Source organism: Tinamus guttatus, unplaced genomic scaffold, assembly GCF_059628265.1.
Source record: "Tinamus guttatus ecotype Peru unplaced genomic scaffold, ASM5962826v1 Tinamus_guttatus_pri_ptg000423l, whole genome shotgun sequence".
Taxonomy (NCBI): domain Eukaryota; kingdom Metazoa; phylum Chordata; class Aves; order Tinamiformes; family Tinamidae; genus Tinamus; species Tinamus guttatus.
This window is the reverse complement of record NW_028288957.1, coordinates 3,478,462-3,497,360: the sequence shown is the minus strand read 5'-3', so window position 1 is coordinate 3,497,360 and position 18,899 is coordinate 3,478,462. Positions and strand designations below refer to the sequence as shown.

General features: G+C 49.8%; 1 protein-coding gene across 1 annotated transcript; it reads right to left on the bottom strand.

Moving 5' to 3' along the window:
• Nucleotides 1-16,365: 16,365 nt before the first annotated feature.
• LOC104565943 (interferon-inducible GTPase 5) lies at nucleotides 16,366-17,822 on the bottom strand. Its single transcript, XM_010212690.2, has one exon. It carries the CDS (start codon nucleotides 17,669-17,671, stop codon nucleotides 16,382-16,384), a length of 1,290 nt encoding a protein of 429 aa, XP_010210992.2. The 5' UTR covers nucleotides 17,672-17,822; the 3' UTR covers nucleotides 16,366-16,381.
• Between the last annotated feature and the right edge of the window lie 1,077 nt (nucleotides 17,823-18,899).

The window sequence follows — 18,899 nt, the reverse complement described above, 5'->3', positions numbered from 1 at the left end:
AGGTCTGCTAGAAGTTCAAACAATACTGGGGTAGTATTTCGAGGTCGAAAAGGTAAAAACAGCCATTCCAGAATATGTAAAGGATCTGCCCATTCAGGGTTCCATTGCACCAAGGCACTGAAAGGGGTTGTCCGATCAATGAGGACAAACAACTGAACTATCTGTAATGGGTCAATGCGGGATACAAATTTAGTTTGTAATAATGACTCTACCTGCTGGATTGTTTGAACTGCTGCAGGACTCAAAGTCCTAGGTTCGGAGGGATTAACAGAATGCTGGAGCAGTTCCAATAAGGGCTGCAGCTGGGAATTTGTGAGACCAAGATAGGGTCTAATCCAATTCAGCAACCCCATCAATTTTTGGACATCAGTAAGCGTTTGAATACTAGCACTACGTTTGATGGGTTGTGGTGTCACTCACCGGGCAGTGACTGTAAGCCCTAAATATTTCCAGGGCTCCGTTCTTTGCACCTTCTCTGGTGCTATAACCAAGCCAAAATGCTGTAAGGATTGTCTAGCTACTTTTTCTAGATCGTTCAGCTGCTCCCTTTTCTGGGCTGCAAGCAAAACGTCATCCATGTAATGGTAACAGTAACAGTCTGGAAATCGCTCCCAAACAGGAGATAAAGCTTGAGCAACAAACCATTGGCAAAGTGTTGGCGAATTATTCATACCTTGAGGTAATACCTTCCATTGATATCTTTTTGCTGGTTCAGAATGCTTGATAGGTAATACAGTAAAAGCAAATTTTTCCCTATCCTCAGGTGCTAATGGAATGTAAAGAAAGAGTCCTTCAGGTCTATTACCCCAATATCCCAGTCCATAGGAATCACTGAGGGTGCAGGAAGGCCGGGCTGTAAAGCTCCCATGGTGGCCATGGCGGCATTTACCTGTCATAGGTCATGTGAAAGTCGCCATTTGCTAGATTTTTTTCCTAATCACAGGGGTATTCCAGGGACGGTGAGAGGGTTCAATGTGCCCAGTCACAAGCTGTTCTGACACTAATTCTTGCAGGGCTTGCAACTTTTCCTCTGCTAGGGGCCACTGATCTACACAGGCCTGTCAGTTAACCAGGTTAAAGCAGGTGTGGGTCGATGAATACCCTGCAACACAGTGGCCCCCGTCAAAAATCCGTCGTAATCCTAACCCCCCATTGTCCTAAACAATCTCTTCCACACAAGTTCAGGGGTGCAGAGGTTATGTATGGTTTGATCATTGCTGCTTGCCCGTCAGGACTGGTGATCAGCACAGGTACAAGAGACACGCCCCCCCGAGTGGATCCCCCCAGCCCTACTACGCCCATCCCAGTGTTCACAATGGGCCAAGACGACGGCCAGGAATGTTGAGAGATAATAGTCACATCAGCCCCAGTGTCCAACAAACCCGTAATCTTCAATGTTGATGGTGAATAGCCTTTGTTGGAGATGGTACAAGTCATTTGTGGCCTCTGCGCTGATACAGGTTGCGACCAGAAAACTTGAGGTGGACCTGTAGAGCCAAAGCCTCCTTCTCATCGTTCCTTAAATTCTGTGTGAGGAGCACAACTCAAAAAAGGCACAAGTTGAGCGGCACGGGTACCTTTGGGAATGGTTACTGGGGGATAGGGAGTAGACATCATTCTCCGAAATCCACAGTCATTCTCCACGACTTGTCACTCTTTTTGATGGGCCAGACAGGGTTATTCCAAGCTGTGGTAGTGGGTTTAAAACTCCTGCATCCACTAGGTCTTTAACTGTCTGCGAAATGTCTTCATGCCCCCCAGAATCTTGTACTGCGTCATGGCCATCAATTTAGTTGCGGCATGAATCTGCACAGGGGGCATTTTGACTTTTCTGACTAAAATTGTCTGGGTACTAATAGAGTTCTTTGTTCCAAATTGTTACAAACTGTCAGAAAGGTTCAAAGTTGGTCCCTTTAAAATAACAATTCCAATTATATATTGAGCGACAGGAATAATCATAACTGAATACAATCATTTTGGGAGGTTCGTGATTTTCATTTCTATGTATGTTTGCACAGCTTCAGTTTGGTTTCTTCTGCAGAAATTGCTTGGGATTTCCATATATTAAGGAGGCCTTCACTCTGGTAGCAATTGAGGCTTCTACAATTTGTAAGGACCGTTGCCAGCCAGTCGCAGTGCAGGTTGGCTGTCGCATCATTCTCGTTTCCCATGCTGAAGTATTTCCCTAGTCTCTTTCCAAGGATACAAGTCAGAGTATGGCTCTCAGTCCTCCACTGGTGGGGGGGGACGCCATAGTCTGAGTTATTCCTGGCTTTCCCGCTTTCAAATTCTGCACTTTCTTGTTGTGCTTATTCAGCCCTCTCTGCTGATATATATTACACAATAAAGATCTAAAGATCACAGACACAAACAGCACAAACATAGTTTCTATGCAGTGGCATGACCTCACATAGCTGTGCACTCCACTGTTTCAATTGCCAAATCCCATCCTCGTTGCCAATTAGGTTGCGAATGGGCTTGGGATTTGGCAATAATCACACAAAACAAGGTGGCTATGGCGAGCCTCTGTTCAGGTGAAAGCACATTAAAGAAGCAAAGTATGAATAATTACTCTTGAGGTAATACTTTTCGGCAGGATACTGAGACTGAACATCCTCTCGAGTTGGCAGATTAGAGGGTTGCTGACAGGCTCCTAACTCGGCGGGCGTCCCCGCGGAGACAATGCAGGCCTCAGTGTTAGGAGTCTCGCCCCCCTCTCTCTCTCCACACTGTCTGTTTATGCCCGGTGCATCCTGCCATGTAGGGCCAGTACGTGCCAGCAGGCAGACCAGGGGACGGACAAACTCCCCCTTCAGTCACATAACCTTCCCTCCTGGGTGCACAGGTGCACATACCAGTAAGTGATCCCAGCCGTCAGTCTGAGGGTCCTGCCTTTCTCATCTCCCTCCCTCTCGGGTGTTTGACCTTCAAACTAGTTTAGAGGATGTTTGCAGTTAAGTTCGCTACAAGTCCGGTTGAGCAGCCGCCTTCAACTGCTTTTGGAGGTCGGCTGTGAACCTGGCTGAGCAGCCGTCTCCGTGCTCCTTATCGCTCAGCCCAGGCGGGCAAACATCTTCTTTCTCAGGATCTGGATTCTATTTCACACAATAGTTTTATGACTCTAAAGATCATACAAATTTCCACCTCCAATACATGCCACCCTGTGATCTGTAGAGGTCAATCTATTGTAGCGAAGAACCCGAACAGATAACGTTTTCATAGCAGTTTCAACCATACCTCGTGTCAGCATCATTATACAAAGCATACAACACATAATACAGACGATCATAGCAAATAGAAATAATAGCCCTAATAACAGTTTCTGTCCTCACTTAAAGCATTACAATTCTCCAACCCCCACTTTAAAAGACGGATCAAATCTCCGGGCTGAATATCCTTACCCCTCCCAGATTTATCCAGGATGTTGCACCTTGTGAAAGAATGGACTCAGTCTGGGATGCAGAGTGAGACAACTTTATTCTCAAACCCACTTCTTTTATACTCTCTTAACACAAGTGTTGCAAAGATTACAATCAATCAGCATCTTGCCAGCCGTGCAGTTGTGGTTATCTTCTTTTCCTTGCTTTGTTCCTCATCTGCTGACAAGACATTCCACATGCTGTTGTTGTCCTCCTCCTTTTCCTGCTTTGCTCCTTGCTGATAAGACATTCGTCCTTGGGGTCAACCGTCCACTACCAAGGCATTCAGCACTTCCGTCTCCAAAGAGGGCCTCCACATCTCCCCCTTCTTTATTTGTTTGTGGTATTGCCATAGCTGTTTTTAGCTGAACAGCCATAACTTGGTTAAAGGATCAATCAATCAAGCACTGAACACATAATAAGAAACAAGGCAGATACACTAACAATAAACGAAATACAATTAGTACAACATACAGGTAGTACAAATGAACAAAATACAGTTAATACAATAATTAGAAACTTTGCGTAAATATGGCTAAGCAAAAGATTGTTTAGTTTGTTGCATTTACTCCCATGGTTTGATTCCAACAAGCATAACAGTGTCCTTTTCCCAAGGTCGCTCCAACACTCTTGAGTCTGTCCTTGAGATCCCCAGATCTCCCCCTTCTTTATTTATGAAGAATGCTTGTTTCAAGGCACGGTCTATTAAACACTGAATTGTTTTTAACAAACATGGAATACAAATTAAAAGGCAAACAAAGATTATCAGGCACATCAAGCCTATTTGCAATGTTCCCTTAATCCACGCAGCTAATCCTAAATTCCCCAAAAGATTCCCAAAAATATTGAAACCATCGTCTTGACGGAACTTCTGCACTCCTTTTTGTAAATTTTCAGTGCTTTTATGGATGGATTCCGAATGGTCAGATAAATTCATGCAACAGAGTCCATCAAAAATCCTGACACCCATGGCCTTGTGCTAATAACAAAAAGTCTATAGCAGCTCTATTTTGAAGTGAAGCATGCCTAACAGAATTAACATCTAGCATAGCCCACTCAGTGCCAGGGAAGTAGCATTAGTCTGTTTTGCCAGCCAGCAACCAAGCTTATTTAAGGTTACTAGCGCTTTCCCTGATGCCACCCCGGGTGTAAATATAGATGCTGGTACGATTTCTGCAGTGTTCCAAAATGTTACTTGGTCATCACACTCAGATTGAAAAGCGTGTATGGCGCGCTTGGGACGTTTTCTATGGTTATTAATCATTGAAATGTTGGGTGTCAACAGAGTCGGCCTTCCAATGCTGCATGGTCCTCCGCATGCGCGAGAGGGAATACCAGGCCAGACACGATCTCCGCAAATTAGAAATAGGCCCTTTGGTAATTTGAGTGGATATCTACCAGATAAGGTTAATTTTGCAGCAGTATAGTTGCACCATGCAGTGGCATTTCTATACTCCGGTAGGGTAGCATTCAGCCATTGTATTTTATGTGGCTCCAGATCCTTTGGATCTCGTCTTTTGTATCCTGGGAGGGGAGGGGATACTTCTTTCCAGTTGGCCCATCCATCTGTATAGTTAAGATACACACAATAATCCATTTTTACTGATCCTAACAAATCTAGCTCTTGTGGCTCTATATTCATTTTTGGAAACCATGGGACCCAATTATTCCACTTATCAACTATGTCAGTTGGTTTATCACTTATATATGGACGCCTTTCGAGGGGGACCTGCCAATCATCAACAGGTTGTCCTACCAGACAGGTTACAAAAGGATTTCCTGGACTAGATAATGACAAACACAACGTGTCCTGTCCCGTTTGATTGGCCAGAGTTACCCATATGTTAGTTTTAGGCTGGGGTGGCATCCACTGCGGTGTGGGTGATGTCATGGTGCAGATGATGATGATGATTGTGATAAAAAAGGCTTGATCCATCGAGCAGGTACCCATCTTGGCCCTGAGCCTGTAGAAACACAAGCATATCCTCTACCCCAGGTTATTAAAGGAAAAGGCCCTTCCCACTGATTCGTCTGTGGGTTTTTGGCTACAACCTGGGCTTTTTCCTGAACTTTGTGTTGTCTGTGTGAATCAAAATGTCGGTATATAGGGGGTCCCTCTTCTGTCCAGTGATTTAAAAAATTCAACACATAGCAAGCTTTTGCTATGCGTTCCTGTGAGGATAACCCTACGCTCCCCTTTTATTATTTTTGTAGCATATTCTTAAGGGTGCCATGTGTACGCTCAATAATTGCTTGGCCTGTGGGTGAATGGGGGATACCAGTGATGTGTTGGATTCCCCATTGTTGAAAGAATATTTGCATTTTTTGTGCTATATAAGCTGGACCATTGTCAGTTTTTATAGTTTTTGGCACTCCCAACATTGCAAAGGCCATCATAAAGTGTCGACATACATCTTTGGCCTTCTCACCTGTATGTACAGAAGCATAGATACAGGATGAGAAGGTATCAACAGAAACATGCACATATTTAAATCTGCCAAATTCAGGGATATGCGTTACATCTGATTGCCAAATTTCAAGCGCAGAAAGACCGCGAGGGTTTACTCCAATGGATGGTACTGGTAAAATGCGTTGGCAGTCTGGGCATGACTGTATGATTTGTCTAGCTTGTTCCTGAGTCAATTGGAACGACCTCCGTAACGCTTTTGCATTTTGGTGATAAAAGTCATGCAACAAACACGCTTGTGCAAAGCGATCTGGTAGAACTACAGCTCCTGCAAGGCTATCTGCTTGAGCATTACCTTCGCTAATAGGTCCAGGCAGTGAGGTGTGCGAGCGTACATGTTGGATAAAGTACGGATAAATCCTTCTGTTTAATAGCCATCTGAGCTTCCAGAGAAGCGCAAAGAGGGTCTCGTTTGAAACCTCTTTTAAAAAGGAGTGTTCTAATCTAGAGACTAACCCTGCGACATAGGCAGAGTCTGTTATGTTAACTGCAGAGGGCCATCGTGTAAAAACGCGGACGACCGCTGATAATTCCACTATCTGTGGTGAGCCTGTGACAACATGTACGTCGCTCTCCCAGTGCCCTTCATCACTTTTCCAGACTACAACTGCATGCCCTGTCCTACCTGAGCCGTCAGTAAATACTGTAAGAGCATCAGGTATTGGCGTAAGGCTCAAATGGGAAACAGGTAATAGAGAAAGAGAGTTAAAAGACTGTATGATTTTATGTCCTGGAAAGTACTTATTTGTCCTGGATAATCTGCCAAGGCACACTGAAAAACAAAAGACTGGTGAGTCAGAAAGGTTAATTGTTTTGTACTGAGCGGTAAATAAATAATATCAGGCTCTATGCCATCTAGAAACATCAAACACTCTCTTCCTTTTTGAATAACCATCGCGATCATATCAATAGCAGTGGTGACAGTTTTGCCAAAATTATGAGGTAGAAACACCCATTCTAAGATTATTAACGGACATGCATCCTGTGGTATCCATTGTGCTAATAGGCCATAAGGTTGGAAGCTAGAATAAAAAACAAAAAGACTGACAGGATAGTTCTGCTTTCGTCTGTGAACAGTCTGAGTGGCTAATTTGTTCACAACTTTGTCAAGTGCAGCTTGCGCAGGAGGGGTAAGCTTCCTTGGGGATGTCAAACTCGTATCTCCTTCTAAAAGCTTAAATAGAGGATGTAATTCCTCCGTGGAAATCCCTAGGGAGGGATGGATCCAGTTAATAGTTCCCAAGAGTTTTTGAAGACCATTTAAAGTTTTTATGTCTGTTTTTAGAGTCAATAATTGTGGTCAAATTTGATGATCAGAAATTCTCCATCCTAAATATCGCCAAGGCGGAGTTTGCTGTACTTTATCTTCTGCAATTTTTAATCCTGCAGCCGATGCTGCTCACGTAATCTGACGCAGAGCCTCTTGTGCTGTTTCCTTTTGCTCTGCAGCAATCAATAGGTCATCCATATAGTGATAGATGAGGACGTTGTTGAAATACTTCCGTACTGGACTTAAGACTGCTGCCACAAATTGTTGACATAATGTAGGACTATTTTTCATGCCTTGTGGCAAAACTTTCCAATGATATCTGTTATGGGGTTCCATAGCATTGATGGAAGGTACAGAAAATGCAAACCGAGGTGCATCCTGTGGTGCAAGTGGAATGGTAAAGAAACAGTCTTTCAAATCTATTACGATCAAAGTCCATGTTTGAGGTAACATCGCTGGAGAAGGGAGTCCAGGCTGTAAGGCTCCCATATCTTCAATGACCTCATTGATTTTTCTAAGGTCATGTAACAATCTCCAGGAATTATTTTTCTTTTGAATTACAAAAACTGGTGTATTCCAGGGGCTTGTAGTAGGAACTATATGTCCAGCTTGCAATTGTTCCTCTACTAACTTGTGTAACTGCAGCAGTTTATTTTGTGGATGGGGCCACTGATCCACCCATACCGGCTTGTCTGTTTTCCAGATCAAGGGTTGGACCTGCTGCTGGATAGTAGCCCCTAAGAAAAATCCGCACTTAACTGCATGCCCCATTGACTCAAACAGTCTCTCCTCCACAGGGTAACGGATCCAGGCAATATAAATGGTCTAATGGTTGGGTTCTTTTCCCCTTCCTTCCGGACTAATAATATTTATCAGGCTTTCGCTTTGCATTGGGGTACTCTGCCCACCAATTCCCGAAAGCAATGTATGCGCATTCAATAGGGGTAAACTGTTTGGCCATTGCGAGGCAGCGATGACTGCAACGTCCGCTCCGCTATCTAAAATTCCTTGTGCATTAAACTTTATCACTCCTGATTGTAGTGTACAGGATATCTGTGGGCGGTTCATAGTTATCTGTTGAGTCCAGAAGATCTCTGGTTGTCCCGTGGACCCAAAAGAGTCTATGCCGCGTTTAGTTTTTGCAGCATTTGGTGTCTGTGGTAAAAAGTATACTAGTTGTGCTATTCGGCTCCCCGCTGGCACAGTACAGGGTGGTATCGGAGTCCATACCATTATCTTTATTTCTCCTTTGAAATCTGCATTGATAACTGCAGGTAACACAAACAGCCCTTGTCTTGTTGTTGAAGATCGCCCAACCAACAGTGCTGCTATTCCTCACCCCAGGGGCCACGGACACCAGCTGGAATTAGCACAACTGATGTATCGGTAATTAGCACTTCTATTGTGGTGGCCAGGTCCACCCCAGCGCTGCCGCTTGTGCTGGCGCACAGGTGGCCGCTGCTTCCGCGTGAGGCCGCTCTGAGGGGTGATTTGTTGTCACAGCGCGACCCCTTGCCGCGCTGCGCTTGAAGTTTCCCCAAGGGGCTAATGGTTGACCTTCCTTATCAAATTTTGATCGACACTGATTAGCATAGTGTTGTCCTTTGTGACAGCGTGGACATACTCCAGGCGCTCCTCTGTTTGCTTGCGTTTTTGGACAGTATTTACGGAATGACCAAATCGGCCACAAGCAAAGCATGGATTTTTCATAGACATTGTTGCAAACGCCTCGGCCATCAGAGAGCATTCATACAGTTTAGAGCTGACATTAATGCATGCCTTCAGCATGTCATCAATAGTAGGATCCTTTAGTGTTCGCAAAACTCTGGCAATCAGGGTTAGCATTCTCAATTGCTAGTTGTTTAAAAATGTAGCTTTGTGCTTGTTCATTATCAATTTGCTTCTCCAGAGCCTCATTAAGCCTATCTAAAAACTTCATGTAAGGCTCATTCGCATCTTGTCTTATGGTAACAAAAGGCTGTCGTTGGTTGTTTGCCACTCTCTGGGACGGCCTTAAGGGCGTGGAGAGCAAGTGCCTTAACTTGTTGCAGGCCCTCAAGGGGAATTCCTGCTTGTGCTGTTGTGGCACTGTGGTCACCCTGCCCCATTAGCACGTCCACAGTAACAGCCCGTAATGGACCTTTTTTTGACAGCCGCTGGTTTTCCTCCCCCTGTGCTCGAGCAAGATGTCTCATTTTTGACTCCCACATCGTATATCGCATATCAGTCATAATCAGGTGAAACAAAGTTTTAAAATTGTGAGGAGTAAAAACCAAAGTATCACAAAGAGATTGTATAAGGTGGGTGGTATATGGTGCGCCAAGGCCTTGATCTGTCACCGTGCGCCGCACGTCCTTAATAAGACTGTATGACAATCCTTCCCAGCGCGAATTCTGGTCTGGCGCGTAGATAACGGGGAAGACTATCAGCATGCCCACATCCCCCGCCTGTTTTGCTCCTCATTTTACGGAGGCCCATTTATCATGCAGATCCAGGGAGTATAGGTCTGGCTCCTTCTCAGGGTTAATAGGACCAGGGTCAAAAGGATCATCGTCCTGGTCATCAGGTGGCTGTACCGTGAAGGCTTTTGCAGCGCATTTTGTTTTCTGATTCTCATCAGGACATGATTGAGGTAATGGAGGCGCGGAGGGGATGGCAGAGGCCCCGACTCCGTCATTTGTGTTCAACTGCGACCCACTGTGAGATTTCAGCGTTTCGAATACAACTCGCCATTGTGGCAACAGGCCAGCAGCAGCCTTATCACCGCGAGTGGCACAGTCCCATAATCGGACCCCAATTTGGTCCCACTTCTCCGTATCAAATACGTTCTTACTGTTCACGGAGGGATCATTTTTAGAAGCCCGTTTAGAAACCTCAGGCTCAGGAGCAAACAGGAGCCCAAGCTCCGCTTCCACCTTTGCCACCCCAGCCACAGAAGGACCAAATGGTGGAAGGCACCTCTGGAGATGTTCCCATGAGATGATCCCTCATGAAGCTTCTCCAGGAAAGGGCTCTACCTGCAGCCTGTGCAGCCCGTGAGTCCCTGTGGACCCAAAGTGTTGCGGGCTGCATATAGGAAGAAGGGGTGACCCAGAGGGCTCCCACTTGCCTCTACACCCTTCAGTAAGGGTCATCAAACAGGAGATGGAAATGAAAAGACAGGATGCAAAGAAAATTTTAGTTGTAAGGTGGGATTGGGAGGTCGGTTGGGGGCCTGGTGGGTGAAGACCCCAGTACTTTTATTTTATTTCAAACCTACCAAATGAATACTGCTGCATATCAGCGCTGGCCATTTTATCTGCAGCGAGTGTGGGTGCAGAGAGCCTGGAAGAAGAGCACAATCTTTCACTTTCGGTTTGCAGCAGCAGAACAAGGAACTCAGCACAAGGCTGAGCCACAGGCAGAGCTAGGGCACCCAAGCGACCTGTCCCCACCTCAGCCTCTTGCAGCCCCCAAGACCCACTAGCCGAGTTCCTGGAGTGACCCTGCAGGAAGCCAAAGTGCTTCGTGCCCTGGTAACCAGCTGGCGGAGCGGCTAGCACGGGCTCTGTGAGCTACGACAGCTGTTTCCAGAAACCTTGTGGATCTTATCCCTCCTCCTGCCCCAGGGGAGCATGTAGGAAAGCACTGAACCAAGACAATGGCACCGTTCTCGTGTGCCGCCAGGAGAGCACATGGACAGGTCGTACCTAAATAAATGATGGTCCTCTGGAAGCACAAAGCATCCAGCAGGGTCCAGAGGAAGCAGCCTGGGAGCGGCAGCAACAACAAGAACAAATCCGAAAGCCAGTGACTCAGGGCTGGGGCATGGAGAAGCCCAGCAAAACTGTACCAGGGTGGGAGCATCACTCTGACCACCAGGGAGCCCAGGGAGCAGAGAAGAGCTCATGGAAACCCCGACCAGGACCAAGCACAACACAGCAGGAATGGCCACGACAACTGGGCTGACCTCCTCTGGGCACCACGTCCTGCTCTCCTCACACTCAGACACCTCCAGGCAGCCCCAGCCCTTGTGTAGTCTGGACTTGTTTCCAACACAGGAGAAGTTGGGGGCACCTCTGACCACAGGGTGCCAGATTAGAGCCCAGATGGGATCTAACAGATGTCCTGCTGGAAGCACACAAGGTCCCTGCAAGGACGCACGTGTCCTCCAAGGACACTGAAGACCACAGAAAGCAAGACCTTTGAGGTCACAGCAAGAAGCGGGCAGGTGGGAGTGGGAGGGCACTGAAGTCCTTTCTCCTGTGTGATCATCTGCACCAGCCATTCCCAACAACCCCAGTCCCATGGACACCGGCATTCTGCTCTCCTTCCCCTCACAAACACAGGAAAACTCCCTCTCCTGCCCTGAGGATGCAGCCCAGCCCTCGCTCCCTCACACCTCGGCAGCAGTACCTGGCTCTGGCACAGGGGGTCCAAGGGACTCCCACACCTGCAGGCAGCAGCTGAGGAGCAGCAGAAGGCTCCTGCTGCCAGCACAAGCTCTGTGCTCCTGCTCTGCTGCTCTGACTGGATTTCAAGTTCAACACATCTTGACGTGCAGCAAGAGGTATCCATTTCCTTGCCTGAAAAGGCCAGGTGGGAAGCCGGGAAGAAGAGCACCACTTTCACTTTCCAGTGGCAGCAGCTGAATGGAGAATACAGCACAAGGCTTGTGCTATGTTAATCACATGGACGACCTCCAGATTGGCTGGGCTTGCACTGTATCATGAGTGCAGAGGGGAAGGACACCCTGTGCCAGGAAGTCCTGCTCTTACAGAAACTCTAAGCAATTGCCACGTGGCAGCAGGAGCAGCGATGCCTTGATGAGGGCAAAGATCTGAGCTGCTGCTCTGATCCAAGTTTCATTCCACCCCTTCATGCAGAATAGAGGAGCACTTGCCCCTCAGCAAGCTGGTTCAGATCTAGGAGAGGAGACTTCCATGCTGATTGTCCCAAGCATAATTATTTTATTGCTGTCATGGTTCTGTAGCAGCACCCAGGAGCGCTCTCTGTGTCATGGGTTGTCCCCATCACACCCATGAGGCACACGAGGAGCAGAGAGTCCTGCTCCGCGTGGAGCCGTGGGAGTCCCAGAGGAAGGTGGGTGTCCAGGGGAGGGAAGAGCTGTGCATGGCAAGAGCATCACGCAGCCCCTGAGGACCCTGTGGCTTTAGCTAACAAGGCTGTACTGAGTCACGGCCCAGCTGGGATGGGGCCGTTTTGTGGGTAGCGGGGAGTCAGCTTTGGGGAAAGCCGAGGGCAGCTGCTGGGGCAGCCAGGCAGAGCGTCAGTCAGCACTGAAGGCAGGGGATGCATCTGGCCAGACCTGGTTGGGCCTCTGGGATTCACATCCCAGGGCATCTTGTTTCTCTTCACTCACCCAGAGTGTCTTGTTTGTCCGACCCTCTGTCCCTGGAAGCTCCTACATTCCTGTCACACAGTTGGTGCTGAGATCCCCAAGTGGCTCGTTTGAGTCCTCCCTTCCAAAGGGATCTGCAGCACATGTGCAGCAGCAGCAGCAGGGACAAATTTTCTCGAAAGGAAGAATGTGCTGCAGAAAGCTGTACCTGCAGACACCAGAACTCAAGGTGCTCTGCAAAGGAGGCAATCCACCGTTGTCTTCATCGCGCCAGTCTCAGCCGCAGCCTCCTCAAATTCCTCTAGGCCACGCGCAGCATTGAGGAAAGATGATTTCCTAGAGCTGAGTCACCGGTTACAGCAATCCGGAGCTGGATCTTTCCTTCGCTAGTCAGAGTGTCCTGGGCCTTTGCAGCTGCTGCTGAGAGGACTCCTTTTGCGCCTGCAGCTCTTATCACATCCATGTCTCCTTCACAAATGTGGGGGAGGTCAGAAGTGCCGCATGCAGGGGTCTGGTGCACAAAGAATCTGATATGTTGGGATTTCAGAAGAGGGCACACAAAACCTGCCATGAGAGGCACTAGGGGAGCTCCACAGAGCCCAGTGGAACAATTTAGGAAGCACTAAAGGTGCCTCTAAGCAGAGGGAGCTGGGAGGCACAAACACATAAAAGGAGGGATCTAGGGCAGGCACAAAGCTGCTAGCAGGGCGTTGGCATGAACCTAAGGACACGCGTGAATATGTATGGAGCGCTGCCCTCCATGTGGGCACAAAGCTTCCCACCGCGCGGCTCCAGGAACCCCCTGGAGAGCGGCCCAGCCAGGGGGCCGGCACAACCAGGGGACTCTGCTGCACTGGGGGCATCTGCGCTCCCCCAGCCCGCAATGCTCCTCACGGGCGCTGCCAGCTCTCAGGCCCATTGTGCCTGTCCCTGCAGATGCTGCTGTGCTCAGTGCCCACCGAGTGCGTGGACACTGCTGTGAGGCAGCAAATGATGCTCACCGAGGTCGCCATGAGGTACCAAGGAAGCCAGGCCCCTTGCTTGGCTGAGGCGTCCCCGCTGTCCAGCCTCGAGGACACCTGGCCCAGGGCGCTGCCGGGCACCTGCTCCTGCTGCCTTGGTTCCCATGGCGGGCGCACAGGGCTCTGGGGACAAGGTCCTGGTGTCTCCAGGCTTCTGCCCCAGAACGCAGGGCCCGGAGCCAGTGTGCGGGCTCCCCTCCTGGCACGGGTGCTGCCACCCGCGAGCTCTGCAGCCAGCTCTGCCAGCAGCCAGAGCTCAGAGGCGCCCTGCTCTCCTTACAGCCGGGCAGGCCGGCACCTCTCGGGCTGCATGCACGGGAGGCTCCTCGACGCCTGCCCTGTCAGCCATGTGGCAGCTGCCCCATGTGCGGCAGCTCCTGGGGCCCAGCCTGGGCCTGGCCCCGGCCGCGCTCTGCGTGTCCCCCCGAGGCAAGGCCAAGGTGAGGGCAGCCACTCTGTTGAGCCTCACGGCCGCTGCCTCCCTTTGCCAGGCTTGCTCGCGCTGCCCCAGGAGCAAGGACAACAGCGCATGCAGCTGCAGGACACCTCCTCGGCATGGGCAAGCTGGTGGGCTGTCTCGCCCGGTGCTGCACACTCGTGGACGAGGGCACCAGGCGCGGGGCTGCCCAAGCCCTTGCTCAGCTGCACAAGCTTTTCCTTCCTTATCTGCTTATCCTTCCTTACTCTTCCTTATCTGCTAACCGTTTTTTCTTAACCCCCTGCAAGCCCCACAATAGGTGTCCGGAGGATTTTCTGAGCCATGGGGTGGGGTGGGACTTGGCTCCGCCATTGGTTTTTTTGAATGTCTCGGAAATCCAGCGCCATCTTAAGTCTCACCTCCCCCAGACTGAGGCTTCAGGGGAGGAGACTCACTAAGAACCCCGGAAAGATCACACCTCTGCCCAGATACTGAAGCACCCATGTGCCAGGGTGATTGGTGCAAAGCACCCAGATACTGGAGTGGCCTTGGGCAAGGGCGATTGGTGCCCACCGACCGCATCAGAATGACGCAGCAGATTTGTTGCCATAAAAGACCACCACTGAAGAGCCTGTGTGTGCACACCCACACGGGAGTACTGAGGTCATCAACAAGGGGCCCACGGGACGCCGTGGGATCCAGCGGCGACTGTTCCTGCTTTTCTCTTGATCATTTCTCCTTCTTTTCTCGCTCTTCTCTCCCTGTTTCTCCTCTCTTTCTCAGCCCTTATGCCAGGTGGTTATCATTAAGGAGCTGTGACCCATAAAAAGTGCAGCTTTGGTTTACCGTTACCATGCCTCAACTGTGCTTTGTACAAACTTAAGGATCTCAGGTCTGTTCTCTGTTTTTTATTGGTCAGGGAGGCGTTTTTCTATCTGCTGGTGGGGAGAACTCAGCATGGAAACTACAGGCGGGCTCCGAGTGAGGCTGACTACACTGCGTTAACTCGGGGTTGCCGCCAAGGGCCAAGGGCCGGGCGACCATTGAAGCTCTGTGTTAAACTACAGGCAAGCCCCAGGTGGGGCTGAGTGCACTGCGTTACCAGAAACTGAACCGGAGCCTGGCACGCGGCGACGGCCAAGACATGGCTGGGAGGTGACAGAGGGGCCTTGGTCTGCCGGGGGCAGTAACAGGACAGGGAGGTGAAAGAGGGGCCCTGCTTCCCCCGGGGCAGTGACAGGGCCGGGAGGTGGCAGAGGGAACCTGGTCCCCTCAGGGCAGGGCAGTGATAGGGCCGGGAGGTAACAGAGGGGCCCTGGTACCCCCCAGGGGAGGGCAGGTTTTAACAGGCACAGCCAAGAGCTGTCGGAATGGGAATCAACAGCAAAGTTGCAGTAATAAAAGCTTTGTCAGGCTGTTAGCTGCCATTTTAATACTGTCAGGAGTGTGGATCCACCTAGGGAGAACCCCAAATCTCGGAGTTCCCTTCCCCTCCCCGACTTCAGCTTTGTGCCCGCCCTACATCCCTCCTTTCATGCGTTTGTGTCCCCAAAATCCCTCTGTTTAGAAGCACCTTTAGTGCCTCCTAGATCACCCAACTGGGCTCTGTGGAGCTCCCCTGGTGACTCTCATGGCAGGTTTTGTGCCCCTTCTCAACACATCCCTCCATTACAAATTCTTTCCCCACCAGACACCTTCATTCAACATTCGCCCTTTGGGAGCAGAGGCACCTACAGCCTGGTTTGGATAAAGGCAAAATCGATGGGGTGGAGAAGGCCACAAACCTCAGGCTCAGGAGCAAACAGGAGCTCAAGCTCCGCTTTCCCCACCCCAGCCACAGAAGGACCAAATGGTGGAAGGCACCTCTGGAGATGTTCCCATGAGATCATGCCTCATGAAGCTTCTCCAGGAAAGGGCTTTACCTGCAGCCTGTGCAGCCAGAGAGTTCCTGTGGACCCAAAGTGTTGAGGGCTGCATATAGGAAGAAGTGGTAACCTAGAGGGCTCCCACTTGCCCCTACACCCTTCAGTAAGGATCACCAAACAGGAGATGGAAATGAAAAGACAGGATACAAAGAAAATTTTAGTTGTAAGGTGGGATTGGGAGCTGGTGGGTTGGGGGCCTGGTGGGTGAAGACCCCAGTACTTGCATTTTATTTCAAACCTACCAGTGGAATGCTGCTGCACAAGTGAGCTGTTAAGCATCATCATCAAGCTTCATGGATGGCTAACTGAGAGAAGAACCAAAAGAAACAAATCGACATACTTCTTTTTTTTTTAAGCTTCTTGTCTGCCTCATGCTGCTGATTAAGAAAGCATGTAGTAAGCAGGTTAAGTTGTAAAAAGAATGGACTTAAATGACACTAAAGCTACTGCTTTTTGGGTCTAGCATTGGTTCATGCAGCACTAGAGACATCAGAGAAACTGTGTGAGGAATTATATATGTCATTTCTGAGTTGTCCCCTCTAAAGCCTTCTGCAGAACGCGTTCAGCATCATCAGCTGCATCAGAGAGAAAATTCTTCAACATAAGGTATGTGCAGGGGAAAGAAATTCCTGCAGACACCATGGAGCCAATCACTGGCAACAATGCAAAAACATTTTTCATGAGAAGCAGAGAATATTTTGCAGCACTTCCCAAGCTCTTGGTCAACAGCTTAATTACAAGATCCTTGGATATTTCATCGAGGAGGGGGGACTTTATGACAGCCTTCAGCTCCTCCACAGGCTTGTTTACCTGCCTTGCTAGTTTCTGCAGGGATTCCTCAGCCAGGCCTAAGACCCGGCAATACTCCTGAAGGGATCTCACCAGGACTGCAACATCAACACCAAAAGAGAGACCAGGGATGGGAAGAGCAGCACCTCCAGCTGACGCTAGACTTTTCAGCCAGACATCCTTCATCAACTCATTCTTCTTCTTCCTCAGCACCTCCTTAGAATTATTGGCCAGGGTCCGTAGGAAGGCGAGTTTCTTCTCACTTGGCAGATCCTCCAGGAAGGTTTGCAACAGTCTGGGACCATCAGACTTGAAGGTAAAGCTATCCCTGCAGACAAGAAAGACTCGAGGGGAGCTTATGCCCAGGCGTTCCAGGTTCTTTTCACAGTCCTGCCTGATCTTATACAGAATAGCCCTCTCATCATACTGCTGTGGCCGGCTCCCAGTAGCTTCATTCTCTTTAACCTTCAGGATTCCCTCCTCATCGTAGAATCTTCGCTCATTGCTCACATCCTGATCCACCTTGGAGCGCACAAAGTAGAAACGCTTCCCCTGAGCCTGAATGGCCTTTGCAAGAATGGCTGCATTGTGTGAGAAGCGGCCAGAGGAGATGATGATGAAGAAGTCATAGCGGTTGAAATTCACCTTCTGAAGGTAGGTGTCTGGTGTGAAATTGGGACTTCCAATGCCAGGCAGGTCCCAGAAGGTCACATTAGAATAATCAGGGTGAATATAAGGGGTGCATATAAATGTTGTCTCCGTCACTCCTGTCTCAGCTGCACCCTGCTCATGGTCCTCCAGGCTACGCACAGCATTGATGAAAGAAGATTTTCCAACACCTGACTCCCCTGTTACGGCGATGTGGAGCGGGATCTTTTCTTTCTCATCTAGGATCTCCTGTGCCTTTGCAGCTGCTGCTGCGAGGTCTCCTTTCTCAGCTGCAGCCTTTATCACATCCATGTCTTCTTCAGAAATGTGGGGAAGGAACTCTCCTTCCAAGTCTGCGTCAGCGCTGGCCATTTTATCTGCAGTGAGTGTGGGTGCAGAGAGCCTGGAAGAAGAGCACAATCTTTCACTTTCGGTTTGCAGCAGCAGAACGAGGAACTCAGCACAAGGCTGAGCCACAGGCAGAGCCAGGGCACCCAAGCGACCTGTCCCCACCTCAGCCTCTTGCAGCCCCGGAGACCCACTAGCCAAGTCCCTGGAGTGACCCTGCAGGAAGCCAAAGTGCTTCGTGCCCTGGTAACCAGCTGGCGGAGCGGCTAGCACGGGCTCTGCGAGCTACGACAGCTGTTCCCAGAAACCTTATGGATCTTATCCCTCCTCCTGCCCCAGGGGAGCATGTAGGAAAGCACCGATCCAAGACAACATCACAGTTCTGTTGTGCCGCCAGGAGGACACATGGACAGGTTGTACAAAAAGAAACGATGGTCCTCTGGAAGCACAAAGTGTCCCACAGAGAACAAAAGGAGCAGCCAGGGAGCAGCAGCAACAACAAGAACAAATCCGAAAGCCAGTGACTCAGGGCTGGGGCATGGAGAAGCCCAGCAAAACTGCACTGGAGTGGGAGCATTTCTCCGACCACCAGGGAGCCCAGGGAGCAGAGAAGAGCTCTGTCGGTGTTTCCAAGCAGGGCCAAGCACAACACAGCAGGAATGGCCACGACAACTGGCCTGACCTCCTCTGGGCACCGCGTCCTGCTCTCTTCACACTCAGACACCTCCAGGCAGCCCCAGCCCTCATGTAGGCTGGACTTGTATCCAACACAGGAGAAGCTGGGGGTGCCTCTGACCACAGGGTGCCAGATTAGAGCCCAGATGGGATCTAACAGATGTCCTGCTGGAAGCACACGAGGTCCCTGCAAGGACACACGTGTCCTCCAAGGACACTGAAAACCATAGAAAGCAAGAACTTTGGGGTCACAGCAAGTAGTGGACAGGCGGGAGTGGGAGGGCACTAAAGTCCTTTCTCCTGTGTGATCATCTGCACCGGCCATTCCCAACAACCCCAGTCCCATGGACACCAGCATTCTGCTCTCCTTCCCCCTCACAAACACAGGAAAACTCCCTCTCCTGCCCCAAGGACGCAGCCCAGCCCTCGCTCCCTCACACCTCAGCAGCAGTACCTGGCTCCAGGACAGGGGGTCCAAGGGGCTCTCACACCTGCGGACAGCAGCTGAGGAGCAGCAGAAGGCTCCTGCTGCCAGCACAAGCTCTGTGCTCCTGCTCTGCTGCTCCAACTGTGTTTC

What these genes read in the sequence shown, in the direction of transcription:
- LOC104565943 (XM_010212690.2), bottom strand. Translation starts at nt 17,671, where the DNA reads ATGGCCAGCGCTGACGCAGACTTGGAAGGAGAGTTCCTTCCCCACATT.